Raw genomic sequence first — 19,931 nt, 5'->3', positions numbered from 1 at the left:
AAACCCAACATGAACTCTGACATCGTGGCTACCCTCTCCTTACTCATCAACTCCAGGTGTGACGCCATTGAGAAAATGGTAGGCGCGAACACCATGGTTATCGAAGGCTTGAAAAAGACTGTGGAGTTTGCATGTGGTGAAATTAATGATGTGAAAACGAGAGTGGCAAAAGTTGAAAAAAATGTGGAAAGGGTGGAAAAGAATAACAGTGTCTACCATAGATGTCTCACTGATCTGGAACAATACACAAGAATATGGAACCTGAGACTCTACGGCTTGCCAGAGGTGGAGAATGAAGATGTGCGAGGAGAGGCTATCCGTATCTGCCAAGAAGTTTTGCCTGCAGAGAAGAACAAAGTTGGTGATACCATCGACGTTGTACATCGCCTCGGCAAGAAGCAACAGCAAAGCGATTCAAGACCCAGGGGTATCATCATCCTATTCACTACCAGATTCTACAGGGATGCTGTCTGGAAAGCTGCTAGGAAGAACGCCTTCCTTCAGAGCCATGGTATGCGTTTCGCCGAGCATCTCAGCCCGGAAGACATAGAAAGAAGGAACAAGTTGTGGCCAACGATCAAGATAGCACGAAGTGAGGGGAAGGCTGCTTACTTCGTCGGAGGACGAGGTTTCATCAACGGTTCAGAAATCCATATTCCTCCCTAAAATCTCACCAGAAGGAACAGGTTGATGGTTTCAGCCATGGTATTCTCATTTTCCTTATGTGGTTTACCTAACAAGCATCAGGTGACTATTTTAAAGGAATACTCAGGTATTTCAATTCATTAATTTGTTCTTGTATGACCAGAAGTCCTATTTTGTTTATAAACTTACGAAGAAGATTGAAAGCTGAATTTATGTTTTATGTATACAGTAACTAAGATACTGTTTTAAATGGCATACAGGTCTGCTCTGACTTTACACGGTTATTGTTCTATTTAGTTATTAATACTTATTTCCAAAAAAGGTCTTAGGAACGTTTATATGTAAAACATTTTGTTATACAATTATTTTATGATCAGTTTTCATATGTACTTAAAATAGTAGGTACCCTTTTATTTAAATTATTATTTGTTTTATTTCTCAAAATAGTTCCTGATTACACTAAAGAGGGTTTTTAGTCTCTCTTACTACAAGAACCCTTGGTTTGGTCTTGAACATAATTTCCAGTTGAGTTGAATTTCAAAGGTTATGGAATAAGCTATTTTCACTTTAAATTGACTTAAATGGTGCAGATCTCGGTTCCTTATCGTTTACGTTCACTGCTCCTACGTCTTTGACTCATCCTACTACAGTTTATACTTTTATATAATCTTTGTTGTTTTGTCTTTGTCTATATTATCTCTTAATGCTAGGGGGTTACGAAACAGTGTGAAGCGCAAGGCCTTATTTCTATTTGCTAAACAATTTCGAACAGATTTTTGCTTTTTTCAAGAGTCTCACTCAATTTCTGCTGATGCCAACTTCTGGAGGTCACAGTGGGGCAACGATATTTGGCTTTCCCATGGATCTGAACGCTCTGCTGGTGTCACTACAATGAAAAATACCTTTGGTGGTAATATTCTACACTCGGAATGTGACCCCTTTGGTCACTTTATTTGTCTTGTGATCAGTTACAATGACATTACACTCATTACTGTAAACTTCTACGGGTACAACACCAAACATGAGAATGATGAGTTGCTTGAATCTATAGAGAAACATATACTTCATTGGTTATCTAAATTTCCCAATTCGTTATTATTGATAGGAGGGGACTTTAACATTACAATAGATAATTAAACAGATAGATGGCCCCCAGGTAGGCCAACCAATCAGAATTTGGGTTTAATACTTTTTATGGAAAAGTTTGATCTTACTGATATATGGAGAGAGAGGTTTCCGGCCGAAAGATCATTCACTTGGAGTAACAAAACAGGCTCCAGACAATCCAGAATCGATTTTTGGCTTATATCCAAATGTATTGATAGTGAGTGTGTTACTACAAATATTTGTACTACTCCCCTCACAGACCATAAGGCTATTTACATTGATATCAAAATATTTACCCCTGATACGAACCTTGGTAGAACATCCTACTGGAAGCTAAATGGCTCATTATTAAATAATGATATAGTTACATTTGAGGTTAAAGATCTGCTCTCACACTTTTGGGAAAGGGCTTGTGAAGAAAAATCTTATTGCAAGAACTGGGAGCTCTTTAAATTTGAGGTGTCCAAATATCTTAGAAAATATGGTAGTAATCTTGCTAAGACCAGAAGAGCTGAGGAGGAAAAGGTGATCATTAAGATAACTTCCCTTTCTCAGAGGTCCCCAGCTGACCTCTTGGGGGAGGAGAAGATGGAACTAATTGAGTTACAAAATAAACTGGATAATATATATAAATTAAAAGCAGAAGGAGCCTTTATTAGATCTAGGAAAAAATGGATTGAGGAGGGAGAACAGAATTCATCCTATTTCTTTAGACTTGAGAAATTTCACTCTAAAAATAACACTATCCATAAGTTAAACATTGATGGTGTTATTACAGATGACCAAAAATTAATCGCTAAATACTGCAGCAATTTTTACAGAAAATTGTATAGCTCTACGTACTGTCAGGAATCCACAGATATGTTTTTTAACTCACTGAATAATGTTCACTCTATCAGTGATATAGAATCTAAACAGTGTGATGAACCCATCAAAGTTGAAGAGATTATAGAGTCTATCAAACATCTAAAGAACAATAAATCACCAGGTGTTGATGGAATTACATCAGAATTTTACAAATTATTTTCTGAACAAGTAGCTCCCTTCCTATTTGAAGTCTTTTTAGAGATTATTAAAAATAATGTTCTCCCTCCTACAATGAGTCAGGGGTTAATAACACTGATACCTAAGCCTAAAAAATAAGTGCTGCTCATCGATAACTGGCGTCCAATTTGTCTTCTTAATAATGACTATAAGATATTAGCCTCACTACTTGCAAAAATAATTAAAGAAGTTCTGGATGCAATCATTGATGAAACACAGTCTGGCTTCATGAGGAACAGACATATTTCTAACAATGTCAGACTAGTATTAGACGTACTTGACTACTCAGACCTAATAACTGAGGATAGCTTCATATTATTTTTAGATTTTTATAAAGCATTTGACACAGTAGAGCATCAGTTTCTCTTCCACTCCCTTGAGAGACTTGGCTTTGGGGATTTGTTCTGTAAGGCTATTAGGACTCTCTATGCAAATGGTAACAGCTCTATCAAATTGAAATATGGCACCTCACCTAGATTTGAGTTAAAGAGAGGAATTAGGCAAGGTTGTCCTATCTCTCCGTACCTGTTTTTATTAATCACCCAACTTCTTGCAAATTCTTTAAATAATAGTCCTGTACAAGGTATTTCCATAGCTGGTAAAGAAATTATTATAAGCCAGCTGGCTGACGATACTACACTTTTTCTGAAAGACGCTAACCAAATTCCCATATCGATCAATGTGATACAATCCTTTTCCAAAGCGTCTGGTCTATATCTTAACATTAAGAAATGTGAACTCATGGCTGTCAAAGATTGTGTGACACCTTCATATTATGGTATTCCAGTAAAAGAAGAACTTACATATTTAAGCATAACCATTACAAAGGATCAGAAGTCTAGAGGCGTACTAAATTTTAACCCTCTTATTAAAAAAACCCAGAAGAAACTAAATCAATGGCTACAGAGGGACTTATCTTTAAAAGGTAGAGTCCTGATAACCAAGGCTGAAGGTATCTCTAGACTAACATATGGTGCTCTACCTTTATATCTTGACCGTAAAATAAGCAAGGAGATAGACCAGATGCTTTTCAACTTTCTTTGGAGAAACCGTACCCATTACATTAGGAAAACTGTTGTAATGAACACTTATGAGAATGGTGGACTGAATTTTCTGGATTTTACTACTTTAAATAATACTTTCAAGATCATTTGGATAAAACAATTCCTAAGAAGACCCACTTCTATCTGGAATTTTATTCCTCATCATGTCTTCTCTACTTTTGGTGGCCTTAACTTCATGTTGTTTTGCAATTATAATATTAACAAAGTTCCAGTGAAACTTTCTGCTTTTCATCGGCAGGTTTTCTTGTCATGGTCCTTAATTTATAAACACAATTTTTCTCCACACAGATATTATATATGGAATAATCGTGATATATTGTATAAAAATACCTCTCTATTTTTAGAATATTGGTTCAGAAATAATATCCTATTGGTGAGCCAACTGGTAAATGCAGAGGGTTTTTTACTCAGTTATAAAGAATTCTTATCACTTTACAAGGTCCCTGTAACACCTAAAGATTTTGCAATTGTTTTAGATGCCATTCCCTCAGGTGTTGCTATATTATTCAGGAACATGTCAAGACCTGACCCTCAGAGCCTACCTTCTATTGACCCTGTTGACTCATCAGTAGGAAAGATTTGTTTCTCTTTTGGTCCATTCAACAACAGAGTGATACGATCCTTGTTTCAGCAGGATGTTGTATCTATACCTTATGTCATGCCTTATTGGAATGGATTTATTGATAATATCTGTTGGAAAAAAGTTTGGATGTTGCCACAAACATACCTACTTGTTAACAAAATTAAGGAAATTTCCTTTAAAATTATTCATAAATATTATCCTGCCAACCACTATATGAAGAAGTTTAAGGAAAACATCAACTCAAATTGCTCCTTTTGTAATGACCACCCAGAAACAGTTGTGCATCTTTTTTGGCATTGTATGCATGTAAGAAAACTGTGGCAAGACATCAGTAGGTTTATAATTGAACACATTTATGAAGATTTTACACTATTGTGGAGAGATGTACTGTTTGGATTCTTTACATACAATAGAAATAAGCGGAATCATTTTTATGTAATTAATTTCATTATTCTTTTGGCCAAATTTCATATACACAAATGTAAATTTACAAACAGAAAACCACATTTTCGTACCCTACAAAAAGAAATTGAACTGTATTTTAAGACGGTTAAATGCTCTACTAACAAAAAAGCTGTTAGAATTGTAAGTATATGCATGTCCCTTAAGGTCCTTGTGTAATTGTAATGTGATATTGTACCCCCTAGCTCGATTGTCCATTGTTTGTAATCTATGTATGCTTGTGTTCCCTCATGTGCTTTATGTATTGATTTGTTGTTAATAAAAAAAAAAAAATAATAAAAGTATTGAGATAAACTTTTGTTATTGACCAAATACTTATTTTCCACCATAATTTGCAAATAAATTCATTAAAACATTTTTTTTAAATCCTACATGTTTTCTTCTCATTTTGTCTGTCATAGTTGAAGTGTACCTATGATGAAAATTACAGGCCTCTCTCGTCTTTTTAAGTGGGAGAACTTGCACAATTGGTGGCTTACTAAATACTTTTTTGCCCCACTGTAATTCCCCATACAGCATTCAACCAGCACATTTTATTGCAAAATACTGCTAGAATTGATCAGACCTAAACATTAGTGCTCTATGAAAAGAAAGGAATGGGTTTATCAGAGTCTGTCATTACAAAATAAGCCCTGTACACATACTTACGTTTGCACCAACATGCAGACAGACAGACACTGGCACACACACACACACACACACACACACACACACACACACACACACACACACACACACACACACACACACTTCTAGAACCTACCTCTATGAGCTCAGGTCTCAGGTTGACGGTGCGCAGCCAGTCCCCCAGCCGTGGGTAGCTGTCCAAGGCTTGAGGCCTCTCCGTCTCTGGCACTTTCTGCTTACACTGCAGCTGCTTACAAATGTACTTCATCAGCTTCACCTGCAGGGGGAAACAGAAACGAGCAACAACAGAGAAAGGAGGGTTAGTGTGATGATTTAGAGCACCCGTTCTGGCCTGCAGGATACCTGCAACTCTTCACTGTGTTGTCGAGTGTGTAGTTTAGTGTGACAGGGAAGTATAGGTGAATTGAAAAAAGCCATGAGCTCATTGGACATAACTACAGAAATGATGGTATGCAAAATGTGAATACCAAATCGATCTTTGCAGAAATAGCACATAGTAAACATTAAATACCAGGGATACATTAATTGAAATGTTAATCATTCCTTTTGCTCTGATTAAATGATGCCGAATTATTCTTTGTGCGTCATACTTCCATAACTATTCCTTGCATATTCAAATCATTGAATAACTGATTAACTAAACAGAAGACCTACCAGACAGTGTACATATTAACTGGTTAATGAAAGCCAGAATAAGACGGCCACTGACAATGTCAAGTCATGTTTATAGCATGGGCTCTATGCTGGAGATTTAGCAGATGCAAAGCCCCTTGTCAAATATTGGACAAGGACAAAAAAATGAATCTTATAAAACAAACATGGCTGCCCCAGAGACAACGAGGGAACGTTCTCTTTTATGTGTGGACTGTGGTAGAACACTGGGGAGATGAACCAGCACCAGACACACACAGAAACACACCATCCTTCTGGAGCTTTCTCCCAGGACATGAGGAGAGGCCAATCTGATACAAATTACTCCAATCACGCAGACACATTTATTCATTCCACAACGTGGCGTTTCTCCACCATCCATGTTCCCACACAGGCAGTCAGAAAAGCAGGGCTGTCAAATAGATATAAATAGCTGTTATTATATGGAAGGGAACAGCGAGCTGGCCTTCTCATGAGGGTGTCTGCACCACTGGCATGGCAACCAAGTGTCATTTGAACATTGCAGCGGCTGAAAGCAGGAGAACAGTGACATCACAGTCCTGGGAGACACAAAGTTCACAGTGAGGCTAGCAGACAGCCTCTCAACCCTGACATCAAGAAATTCACCCCTCCCGCCCCATGGGCTATGGTTTTTCTAGGTGCTAACGCAGGTATCACATTGTTTTTTCAACTGTCTGTCAGGACCGCGGGGTCCATGTTTTATACTGAAATACATAATAGGCTGTTCACATAATAAACAAAAACAGGGAGGACGCTTACATTGCAGAATGTGTGAAAGCACTCCACCATGATCCTCTACAAACAAACAGAGCGCTGGCTACCTCGATTCATTTTCCAGCTCTGCAGAGAGGAAGCTGCAGAGCGGCAGACTGGACACTGAGAGACCGGCAGTTAGGGGTGAGGATCTGCCCCTCACAACCCCCTCCAACTTGCTTATCTCTCGGTCTTTCTACGTCTCTTGTCCCCTTCTCTTTGTCTTTCCTCCTCTCGTTCTCTCCCTCTCCTTTTCCCTCCCTCTCTGAGAACAGGTTGTGGCAGCACTGTGTTGTGGTGGCTGGTGATGACACAGGGAGCAGTGCAGTCTGAGGGGAGAGGAGAAAGGATGAGGCCTGTGCTGCTGACATCAGGGAGGAGGGCTCACCCGCTGAGATGGCCCTTTCACCAGTGCCCAGGGGAGCGGCTCGCTGACTCACAGCACGCCCTGTTACCATGCAGCTGCTGACCATAAAGCCAGTCACCCTTTTCACTCACTCACACACACACACACCCCAACCTTGCCGCCACCCCCCCAGCCCTCCGCCACCTGTGTCTGCTAATCAGCACTTTAATGACTGAAGCCTTAGTCACTGATATGCCAAGAACCCCCCCCCCCTGCAAGTGACATGCCCCCTCACCTGATATCGGATGTACTGATATACATCACTGCTGTGTACCATCCAAACAGCACACCTGACACTGCTGCCCTGGTGGTGATTGTGCTAATGAACACTGGGATATCAAGTCTTTGTATGGGACATGACAGTGGAAAAAGAAGAGATGAGGGACCTGTTAAGTTAATGACAACAGTCTGAACATACAGTGGTGTGCGATTCTAAACTAGAGCATTACCACGACATTAATATAGCAACATTATAAGGACACAGCAGGCTCCACCCCCTGCCCCAGCCTTCCCAGGCCACTACCAGATACAGTGGTCCTATGAGTAAATCTCACAGCACTATGGTATTAGTTTGCACTGGCCTTCTCAACTGAGCGTATACCGTCTCCTTATCTCCCTTTCCATCTGAGTGTCCATTACAGCAGGCTGCAAGCAGCACCACGCCGCATGGCACCACCAGGTATCACTCCACTCTACCCACCAGTCACATCTCAAGAGCCGGAGCAACAATGAGCAAAACATGCCTTTTTTTAGCTCATTCACTCACACACACACACACACACTCTTGTAGTACACACCGCTCAGAAACATGCTCAGCCACACTATTCGGCAAGAGAAGATGTGGCCTTGGGATGTAAGAGGCAGCTTGGCTCGGCGGCAGCGGTTAACAAAAGCCTCTCCACTGCAGGCGAGAGGAGACAGTAGGAGAGAGAGAGAGAGAGAGAGAGAGAGCATAGAGGAAGAGAGAGAGCATAGAGGAAGAGAGAGAGAGAGCATAGAGGAAGAGAGAGAGCAGAGGGAGAGAGAGAGAGCATAGAGGAAGAGAGAGAGCAGAGGGAGAGAGAGAGAGAGAGAGAGAGCATAGAGGAAGAGAGAGAGAGAGCGAGAGCATAGAGGAAGAGAGAGAGAGAGTATAGAGGGAGAGAGGGAGCATAGAGGAAGAGAGAAAAGGAGAGAGGGCATCTGGATGAGGACATAAGGAGGGGTCAGATCAGGTGTTGGTGAGGACGGGGCACATATTAACACCTCACCCTGGGCCAAGGGGCTCTCCATAGACCACTCCAGCTCATCGGCTGCCAATTGCCAAGCTCTAAATTGTACTGAGTGCAAAGATTGCCCTCCTCAATAAGCTCAATTTCCATTCTTGCCCTGGTCGTGTGACTGGGAAAAAGAAACCCGGCCTATTTGGTATTTCAATGAACTGAAAAAGTGTGGTTGTCACGTTCTGACATTAGTTATTTTGTTATGTCTTTGTTTTTGGTTGGTCAGGGCGTGAGTTGGGGTGGGTAGTCTAATTTCTTCTTTCTATTTTGTGGTTTTGTGTTTGGCCTGGTATGGTTCTCAATCAGAGGCAGGTGCCGTTCGTTGTCTCTGATTGAGAATCATACTTAGGCAGCCTTTTTCCCACCTGTGTTTTGTGGGTGATTATTTTCTGTTTAGTGTTTTTCATCACCTTACAGAACTGTTTCGGTTTTGTTTCATTCTCTTTGTTATTTAGTGTTCTGAGTTTAAATAAATAGAATCATGAGCACGTACCACCCTGCGCTTTGGTCCTCACCTTCTTCCACCAACAGCCGTTACAGTGGTAAGGGGAGTTGACTTGAAGAGAACTTGATATGATCTTCAGAAGCAACGAACTCAGGGACCGCAAAGGGAAAAGAGACAGAAGGCCATATATGAATGGGAAGCAGGATATTCTTTGTGACTAGACTCATTGAAGCCTCAATAGTACCATGACCACTGAAGGTAATAGTATTTTACTGAATCACTTCAAATATAGACTGTCTGACAGGACTGGTTAAAGGGAACCCTATTCTATTCATATATGTTACTATGCCCATTCAACTTTGTATACTGAACCAATGTATCTGGACTGTGACCATTGTTCTAGGTGCAAGCATTTGACCGTTGAGGTTAGCCAATTAGAAGAGCTCATGCTGTGGGTTGACAAGAGAGCCAGTAAGCTTCTTCTTCCCGACAACTAGCTCTCTTTATTGTATCTGTGGGTCTTCCTTTCGTTTTTAAGCTCAATATTACTTTTCCACAGAGCAGGAATGAGACTGCATTATTAAGTAGACTTCTGTCAGCACTTCTCTCAGTATAGCTTGAACGGTCATGAAACATGAGGTACAACAGTAGTACAGGAGTGAGTAGGGCGGCAGGTAGCCTAGCAGTTAAAGTGTTGGGCCAGTAACCAAAAAGTCGCCGGTTCGAATCCCCGAGTCATATATTTTACTAACGGTTTCCCTTCTATTCGTTCAACTGTGAGTTGCAGAGACAGCAGGCTCATTGTGGAACATGACGTTGTGTAGTTGGGCACCACCTGTCACGAGCACCACACATTCACCCACACACAGGTAGATGGGGATCACGCAGGCAGCACAGTGAACAATACACTGGTGCAAGAGTGACGTCATGTTACCTAGCAACCTCACTCCAGAGTCGTCAGCAGCATTTTGTAGAGTGGGATTTTCCCATAGACATGAAACACAGAGGGTCAGACAGTACACATCGACGTGCAATATCCATTAAAATTACACCTCAGACTAGAGACAACTGCAGTTTCATACGATTAGATTTTTAGGTAACATTTGAATGACAGCTCAATTCCTATAGAAAGACAAAAAGCTGGAGTAGCGTTGCACCATTCTTCAGATATATGTTCAAATAGGGTTGTATTACTGAGTAACTTATTGGGATTCAAAATGTACCAGTTAGATTTAGAGACAGATTCTCCAGTCAGTCTTGTGATCAGTCAAGGAGGATGGAACTCATGGACTCTGGTGGGGGATGAGGTGGTCTGACTAGCCCCAGATCCCAACTGTTAGTCTGAAATGGAGAAACAACACCATGGAAATGCTTTAGTGCCTTGAGGAGATGAGTGACAGCCAATATGAATCAAATCACCAGAGAGCAGCCAGAAAGACACCAGAACACCGGTCTGACCACAGGGGACAAAGTCCTACTGTTCCACTCGTTTCCTCCAAATTCAGCTCAACCGTCTTGTACTCGAATAAACGTTGGATGACAGCCTTACATCGATGTCTTTGCCAATGACATCAATGCCTCTCTGCAGGAGAATTGTGCAATATTTATTTCCCCCCCGGGAAACAGAACTTAGACTATTGAAAAGGTAACAGATTTCTCAGAGCTAAAACATTTGGAGTCATCGGTGGTAAAAGAAGACTTCCACGACTCTTAGCAGTTTCTATTGTCACCTGTATTACGTATCATTATCCTTTGGTTCCCTCAGAACTGTACAGCAGTTAAGGCATCTACCGTCTGTGGTCAGTGTTCAGAATCTTCCCCCCCAGAAGCCACACATTTTAAAGATGCAAAATAAATGTGTACCTGTTTAATTGTGTCTCTTCCAATTTTTTGTTGTTGCTGTATCTGTCTTTATAACTGAAGGAGGCACAAGAACACATCAGGACACGATAGTATCACCATCAAGCACACAGGACCATGTGAAAGCTTTGTTGTGGATTGTCTTTATAACTGAAGGAGGCACAAGAACACATCAGGACACGATAGTATCACCATCAAGCACACAGGACCATGTGAAAGCTTTGTTGTGGATTGTCTTTATAACTGAAGGAGGCACAAGAACACATCAGGACACGATAGTATCACCATCAAGCACACAGGACCATGTGAAAGCTTTGTTGTGGATTGTCTTTATAACTGAAGGAGGCACAAGAACACATCAGGACACGATAGTATCACCATCAAGCACACAGGACCATGTGAAAGCTTTGTTGTGGATTGTCTTTATAACTGAAGGAGGCACAAGAACACATCAGGACACGATAGTATCACCATCAAGCACACAGGACCATGTGAAAGCTTTGTTGTGGATTGTCTTTATGACTGAAGGAGGCACAAGAACACATCAGGACACAATAGTATCACCATCAAGCACACAGGACCATGTGAAAGCTTTGTTGTGGATTGTCTTTACACTTATAGCCCCATCTGTCCTTATCTGCTGGCCCCATGCTGTCCATGATAGTGTTAATAAAAATGTGAGCGCCCAGTCAGTGTCACCGTGTGCACTGGGCTCAGGGTAGACGCAGCACTGTGATCTGGGAGATAATGATCATGGAACATTAAGGCCTTTGTATTGGGCCTTAAATGTTAACTAACAGCTGTAACGTGTTGCCGCATATTAAGAAGCCCCCAGGTAATAAAATGAAGGTGCCACAAATCACCCACGTCCACCACCATGGTGACACGATGGACAGAGGCACAGTTACGGGTGGTGCAGGGAGGGAGGGTCACATGACACGAGGGCTATGTGACAGGGCTGAGCGCCCATCGCCCTGGGTGACTATCAGAGACAGTGGCCCGCTGCGCTGACCCCTCCTCTGTCATCACTGGGGCTGACTGACCCCACAGGGAGGGGAAGGGGCTGGGAGACTGGCTGCTGCCACTAATCCTCTGTCCTTATGTTGTAGGTCAGTCCCTGGCCTGCTCCAGCCACCGCCCCAGCTCCCCCACAACACAACCCTGGCCAATGCATGGACTACACACACACACACACACACAGGTGCATTGCAAACGTCATGTACACACACTTCTTCACAGTTCTTAAAAGGTCTGTGCAGTTAAGAGTGTGTACAGTATAGAGAAAGACACAATATCATTAAAAGTGATGTACTGTAAGTGCAGGTATCTAGAACTGCAGTATGATAACCTACACCAGTCAGTGGCACACAGCTCTATTCTGGGAGCCATTTCTCAAATGCCTGATACTAGAGTGCCGGAGAGGTTTTTGCATGTTATCTCCTGGCATAGGCTACATGTAGGCGTCTCAGGAAATACAACACAATAGCACAACCTAGGGATTGCATTTGCATCAAGCCCCTGAATCAATTGTAGCCTCATCACATCAATTAGAAGATCATTGTGCAGTGTTATGGGCTACACATTGACATGAGTGAGTTAGAACAGCACGAGGGCGGGCTAATGACTGTCTTCTCCTGAGTTACACTTGAAACCAAACATGCATTATTATCTAACAAGGCAATTCCCATAGAACTTAGAGTCAGAGTTTGAGTTGGTGTTGTATCATTCTCTAAATCGGGCCTCCTAATTATCTTTTGTGCTGCACAGAATTTTGGAATTGAGATTAAACTGAATTCAATTGAGAAACAGATATAAAACCCTTCTCACAAGAACGAGGAATAGGGACTGTTCCTTAGTGCATGTGAGTAATAATAACATCTCTAAAGGCTGTTAGTAAGCAATTACAACGCAACTACAGTGTTATTACACAGGTATAGGAGCAACTGCTCTCCAAATAATACATGCGATCTGGAAATAATGAATGGCTCTCACCAAATCTAATAATGTCATATCAGGTTTCCACTTCAAGGAAGGAAGGATAAAAGAAAGGAAGGAAGCTTGTTTGAATAGGGCAGAGAAACCCCTTGCAGCCTACTTTAAAAAAAATGTTTTCAACCTATATTTAACTAGGCAAGTCAGTTAAGAACAAAGTCTTATTTTACAATGACGGCCAAACCCAGGCCAAACCCTCCCCTAACCCGTACAAAGCTGGGCTAATTGCAGCGCCTTATGGGACTCCCAATCATGACCGGTTGTGATACAGCCTGGGATCGAACCAGGGTCTGTAGTGACGCCTCTAGCACTGAGATGCAGTGCCTTAGACCGCTGCACCACTCGGGAGCCCATACAGCCCTCCATACATTGAGGAGCCATTTCATGCAAATCCTCCTTTCCTATTACACAAATACTGCAGACCTCTAAAACCACCACGATTTCCACACCATGCAAGCTGACTGCTGGATTACACAGTTTGCTTTACCAATAGTAAAATAGGAAACAGAAATAGGGTGGTTATTGCTGCAATCATTTGCTTGTGTGTCTTCTGTGGTGAAAGCCATATTCTCCCCGGTCGTCTCCTAGGCCTTTGACAGACACAGCGGTTGCCAGGTCAAACGAAGCAGCCCAGCTGATTTGTATTCTCCCCGGTCGTCTCCTAGGCCTCTGACAGACACAGCGGTTGCCAGGTCAAACGAAGCAGCCCAGCTGATTTGTATTCTCCCCGGTCGTCTCCTAGGCCTCTGACAGACACAGCGGTTGACAGGTCAAACGAAGCAGCCCAGCTGATTTGTATTCTCCCCGGTCGTCTCCTAGGCCTCTGACAGACACAGCGGTTGCCAGGTCAAACGAAGCAGCCCAGCTGATTTGTATTCTCCCCGGTCGTCTCCTAGGCCTCTGACAGACACAGCGGTTGCCAGGTCAAACGAAGCAGCCCAGCTGATTTGTATTCTCCCTGGTCGTCTCCTAGGCCTCTGACAGACACAGCGGTTGCCAGGTCAAACGAAGCAGCCCAGCTGATTTGTATTCTCCCCGGTCGTCTCCTAGGCCTCTGACAGACACAGCGGTTGCCAGGTCAAACGAAGCAGCCCAGCTGATTTGTATTCTCCCCGGTCGTCTCCTAGGCCTCTGACAGACACAGCGGTTGCCAGGTCAAAGAAGCAGCCCAGCTGATTTGTATTCTCCCCGGTCGTCTCCTAGGCCTCTGACAGACACAGCGGTTGCCAGGTCAAACGAAGCAGCCCAGCTGATTTGTATTCTCCCCGGTCGTCTCCTAGGCCTCTGAAAGACACAGCGGTTGCCAGGTCAAACGAAGCAGCCCAGCTGATTTGTATTCTCCCCGGTTGTCTCCTAGGCCTCTGACAGACACAGCGGTTGCCAGGTCAAACGAAGCAGCCCAGCTGATTTGTATTCTCCCCGGTCGTCTCCTAGGCCTCTGACAGACACAACGGTTGCCAGGTCAAACGAAGCAGCCCAGCTGATTTGTATTCTCCCCGGTCGTCTCCTAGGCCTCTGACAGACACAGCGGTTGCCAGGTCAAACGAAGCAGCCCAGCTGATTTGTATTCTCCCCGGTCGTCTCCTAGGCCTCTGACAGACACAGCGGTTGCCAGGTCAAACGAAGCAGCCCAGCTGATTTGCTTTGATCTCCCCCCTTTCCTCCCTGCTCTCTCCTCCCAGCACGCCATTTGATTTTTCTTACTTAACAACCAACACTGAAAATGCGTAGGAAGAATGCTGCCTAAATATAGAAACAGCCACAATAGCTTACACCACAAGCCGCAGAGCAAAACTCTTTCCAGCATCATGAGAAGACAAAACAGATAATGATGCATGTCTCGCTGCTGTTCGGTAGGTAGGCTCAGGGATGGATTATCTGCACATAACATGGAGATGCATTCATCCAAAAGAGTCATTGATGAAAATTGATATCTAGAGACATTAATAAGCTACAGCCGGTAAGCTATCAACTCTGTTCAAGCTCTTTAAGAGTAACGTTTCATGTGCATACAGTGTCTTCAGAAAGTATTCACACCCCCTGACTTTTTTCACATTTCTGTTGTACAGCCTGAATATAAAATTTATTAAATTGAGATTTGGTGTCACTGGCCTACACATAATAATGTCATAATGTCAAAGTGGAATTATGTTTTTAGAAAATGTAGCTAATTAATTAAAAATGAAAAGCTGAAATAATAAGCATTTAACCCCTTTTTTATGGCAAGGCTAAATAAGTTCAGGAGAAACATGTTTGCTTAATAAGTCACATAATAAGTTGCATGGACTCAATAATAGTGCAATAATAGTGTTTAACATGATTTTGAATAACTACCTCATCTCTGTACCCCACACATATGATAATCTGTAAGGTCCCTCAGTCGAGCAGTGAATTTCAAACACAGATTCAACCAATGCCTCGGTTTTCCAAATTCTCGCAAAGAAGAGCACCTATTGGTAGATGGGTAAAAATAAAAAAGCAGACATTGTATATCCCTTTGAGCATGGTGAAGTTATTAATTACACTTTGGATGGTGTATCAATACACCCAGTCACTACAAAGATACAGGTGTCCTTCCTAATTCAGTTGTCGGAAAGGAAGAAAACGGCTCACGGATTTCATCATGAGGCCAATGGCTACTTTAAAACAGAGCTTAAGGGCTGTGATAGGAGATAACTGAGGATGGATCAGCAACATTGTAGTTACTCCACAATACTAACATAAATGACAGAGTGAAAAGAAAGGAGCCTGTACAGAAAATGAACTGTCCTGAATAGAAAGTGTTATGTTTGGGGGAAATGCAACACATCGCTGAGTACCACTCTTAGTATTTTCAAGCATCATGTTATGGGTATGCTTGTCATCGGCAAGGAATAGAGCCAAGCACAGGCAAATTCCTAGAGGAAAACCTGGTTCAGTCTGCTTTCCAACAGACACTGGGAGACAAATTCACCTTTCAGCAGGACAACAAGCTAAAACACAAGGCCAAATATACACTGAAGTTGCTTACCAAGACAACATTGAATGTTCCTGAGTGGCCTAGTTACATATTTGACTTAAATCGTCTTGAAAATCTATGGCAAGACTGAAAATGGCTGTCTAGCAATGATCAACAACTAACTTGACAGACCTTGAACATTTTTTAAAAGGATTATGTGCAAATATTGTACAATTCAGGTGTGCAAAGATCTTAGAGACTTACCCAGAAAGACTCACAGCTGTAATCGCTGCCCAAGGTGATTCTAACATGTATTGACTCAGGGGTGTGAATACTTATGTAATCAAGATATATTAGTATTTTATTTTTCATACATTTTCTACAAATGTCTGAATTTTTCTTCCACTTTGACATGAGTATTTTGTGTAGATTGTTGACAAAAAAAAAGACAACTCCATTTTAATCCCACCTTGTAACACAACAAAATGTAGAAACGTGTGAATACTTTTCTGTCACTTGAGGCTGTTTGGTAGAAGATTATTGGGAGCGGAAATCCTCTCCTGTCATTTACTGCTTAAGTGTCACAGTCAGACAAACTGCTTCAGAGCCACAGAGAGACAATGACAGGGAGACATGGCAAAGGATAGGCCAAAATGGAGACAGAGACAAATGGGTCAGGTGTGTGAGAGGATATCATGCTTCAGACAGGGATTAGTGTGTGAAAACTGAAGCACCACCTTGTGGTACTCCACCTGGAGAGCAAAGCACCATTATCTTTTCACCGGCAAGGCACACTGCAAAAAAACAGCCATGGTTGGAGTGCCATAATAAAGCTCTTTCAGTAAGAATCTAATGTGAGTTCAAGCCTCTTGATTGCGCTCAAGTGCGGGTCTCTGGGAGAGACACCCCTGTTTAGCACCACAAGTGTGACAGCCACTTTCACCCGTTGCTATTCACTTCTCGCATTCATCACACAAATTAACTGAGCCGTTAGGCCATTTAGCTGTATTGACAATTTATATTTTCCACTCTGCTGTCGTACACGGTACTCATGGGAACACTTGATGATCCGTTTTGGGAGTGTCAAGCTGAGACAGGCTTGTCAGATTTCTTCCAGTTAGGATTTCATGGTCAAGTCCAAGACAGATCCGGGGGACTTGTGGTTAACAGCCCCTCTCTCTGTTCCAATTGTCACTACAATCTTCTCATACAAACAGATGGGTGTGATTCAACCAGATGGTTATGGCTTTTGTACCTGTGAAATACTGTGACTAAAACTAGCACGTAGGTTTGGTGCTGTAATACTACCCAGATTCTTCCAGCACCCCGACATTTGATTGGTTCAGGGTGTGTGAGAAGATGGGATCAGGGCATGTACAGCCTGGAGGAACGTGGCTTCTGAATGACTATTTCCGGTTTTAAAGTCCTTTTTCTTCAGCAATAATGAGCCCTTACCAGTGTGGCCCAATATACTGGGGAGACGGACATCCTGAATGAACAGGAAGCCTGACCCAGAGTGAAGGAAGAAATGAAAGTGGCAGTTTGAGTGGTGCAGTGATAAGCCTACTGTAGAAAGTATATATTACCCACTCATTGCTTTCTATTTATAACACTTACTGGAGGTCTTTCTTTGTCCTGAAACAGGTTAATGAGAACTAGTTATTCAGTCCAATAACCACTCAACCAGACCCAGCCTTTTAACAACTCAGATGTTGAAGAAGTACGAAAAGTAAATGCACTATTCAAAAACATCTGGGGCGGCAGGTAGCTTAGCAGTTAGAGATGCGAGCCAGAAAGGAAAAATCTTCCAGGAAGTGAGCTGGCAACCAGAGATTTGCTGGTATCAAATCCTAGATGCAGTTGTGCCCATGAGCAAGGCACACAACCTCCCATGACAACAGCTCCCCAGGCGCCAAGTGTGACAGCCCCCGCAATTCTCCAAAAACCTGTATATGTCCAGCACCATTCCAGGGTTTCTCTTTATTTTTACTATTTTCTACATTGTAGAATAATAGTGAAGACATCAAAACTATGAAATAACACATTTGGAATCATGTAGTAACCAAAAAAGTGATAAACAAATCAAAACAGATTTTAGATTCTTCTAAGTAGCCACCCTTTGCCTTGATGACAGCTTTGCACACTCTTGGAATTCTCTTAACCAGCTTCACCTGCATTGCTTTTCCAACAGTCTTGAAAGAGTTCCCACATATGCTGAGCACTTGTTGGCTGCTTTTCCTTCACTCTGCGGTACAACTCATCCCAAACCATCTCAATTGGGTTGAGGTCAGGTGATTGTGGAGGCCAGGTCATTTGATGCAGCACTCCATCACTCTCCTTCTTGGTCAAATAGTCCTTACAAAACCTCGAGGTGTGTTGAGTCATTGTCCTGTTAAAAAACAAATGATATCCCATCTGGTTTGGGCTTAGTGGGACTATCGCATTGAAATATTGCCCAATTGGTAAAGGGACCTAACATGTGTAAGGAAAACATTCCCCATACCATTACACCACCACCACTAGTTCGTACCGTTGACAACAGGTAGAATGGGGCCATGGACTCAGGCATGATGCCACAGGAACCGGGATTCGTTGGACCAGGCCATGTTTTCCACTCCTCAATTGTCCAGTGTTTGTGATCACGTGCCCACTGGAGCTTCTTCTTGTTTTTAGCTGACAGGAGTGGTAAAATGTGTGGTCGTCTGCTGCAATAGCCCATCCGTGACAAGGATCGACGAGTTGTGCGTTCCAAGATATCGTCGTGCACACCACTGTTTTACTGCGCCGGTATTTGCCCGTTTGTGGGCCGCCTGTTAGTTGCACGATTCATGCCATTCTCCTTCGAACTCTCATCAACAAGCTGTTTTGGCCCACAGGACTGCCGCTGACTGGATGTTGTTTGTTTGTCCCCCATTCTCGGTGAACCCTAGACACCGTCGTGCATGAAAAGCCCAGGAGGGTGGCTGTTTCTAAGATACTGGAACTGCCACGCCTGGCACTGACGACCATACCACGTTCAAAGTCGCTTAGGTCACTTGTTTTGCCCATTCAAACGTTCAATTGAACAGTAGCTGAATGCCTCGATGCCTGTCTGCCTGCTTTATATAAAAAGCCAGGGCCACGTGATTCACTGTCTGTAGGAGCGAACAATTTTTGTTAATAGGTGGTGTACCTAATAAACTGCCGCTGAGTGTATGCGTGTCTTTCGGAGGGGTTGGGTTAAAAGTGGAAGTCAAATTTGATTTGGACCTATTGTGCAATTGACCAATTAAGTGATCTCAATCTGGAGTGGAAGAGTAGTAGCATGTGCTTCCCTCAAATTCAAACACCAACCTGAATATCGTATTCAGATGTTTAGATTATGCATATGTCACTGATATCAGTATTTTATTTCATTTGCATGCAGGGTATGGCTAGATTTATACAGTATATATTTGTGTGTGTTGGTGACTGAATGCATGCCGGGACCAATGTCATGACAGTATTCGCACCTATCTAAACCCACAAGCATGATATTGCTGTATAATACATTTTCCCTATTCTATTATTCATACGATAATATTTTCCAAGTGCATACTACAGTAAACTAGTGCACACCACCATATAAAAGGCCTAAAGACCGGAGCCTATACGTAGGCCATCACCCTATGCACAATTTAATCCCTGGTTGGTTCATCAGAATTGTTTACACATGCTAACCAAGTCATCCTCGACACGACTGAAATACATTTGGATCCACAGACAGGTGCAGGGAACGCATTAGGCAGTGAACACTGTCAATATCGACATCTTGGTCTTAATTGGCTCAGAGTTATGGTCGGGGAATTGATCAGGATTATTGGCATGAGGGGTGTTTACCATTGCCGAGAAATGCTCTGCCATTTAATTCTGCATTTTGTCTTGTACCCAAACTTGGCTTGTCTGATGCAGAAATGCGGAATAGTGACCAATAATATAATGAAAATAAAAAGAGGAAGACAATGACATCATGAGATTGATGTGAGGAATTTGGCCCGTTTGATTTCAAATGCACCATTAGCTAACGTTATA

The 19,931-nt window shown here is 42.5% G+C and overlaps 1 protein-coding gene across 7 annotated transcripts in view; it reads right to left on the bottom strand.

Annotated features, from left to right (window-relative positions):
- ksr1a (kinase suppressor of ras 1a) overlaps positions 1 to 19,931 on the bottom strand; it is a 42,959-nt gene that overhangs the window by 22,170 nt on the left and 858 nt on the right. For all 7 annotated transcript variants that reach the window (XM_031826475.1, XM_031826476.1, XM_031826477.1 and 4 more), the window contains exon 2: positions 5,669 to 5,809. In XM_031826475.1, coding sequence (XP_031682335.1) covers positions 5,669 to 5,809 — 141 coding nt within the window. The remainder of the gene's footprint in view (positions 1 to 5,668; positions 5,810 to 19,931) is intronic.

Source organism: Oncorhynchus kisutch, linkage group LG6 (assembly GCF_002021735.2).
Source record: "Oncorhynchus kisutch isolate 150728-3 linkage group LG6, Okis_V2, whole genome shotgun sequence".
NCBI lineage: Eukaryota > Metazoa > Chordata > Actinopteri > Salmoniformes > Salmonidae > Oncorhynchus > Oncorhynchus kisutch.
Note: the sequence above shows the minus strand (reverse complement) of the source record. Positions and strands in the feature narration are given on the sequence as shown.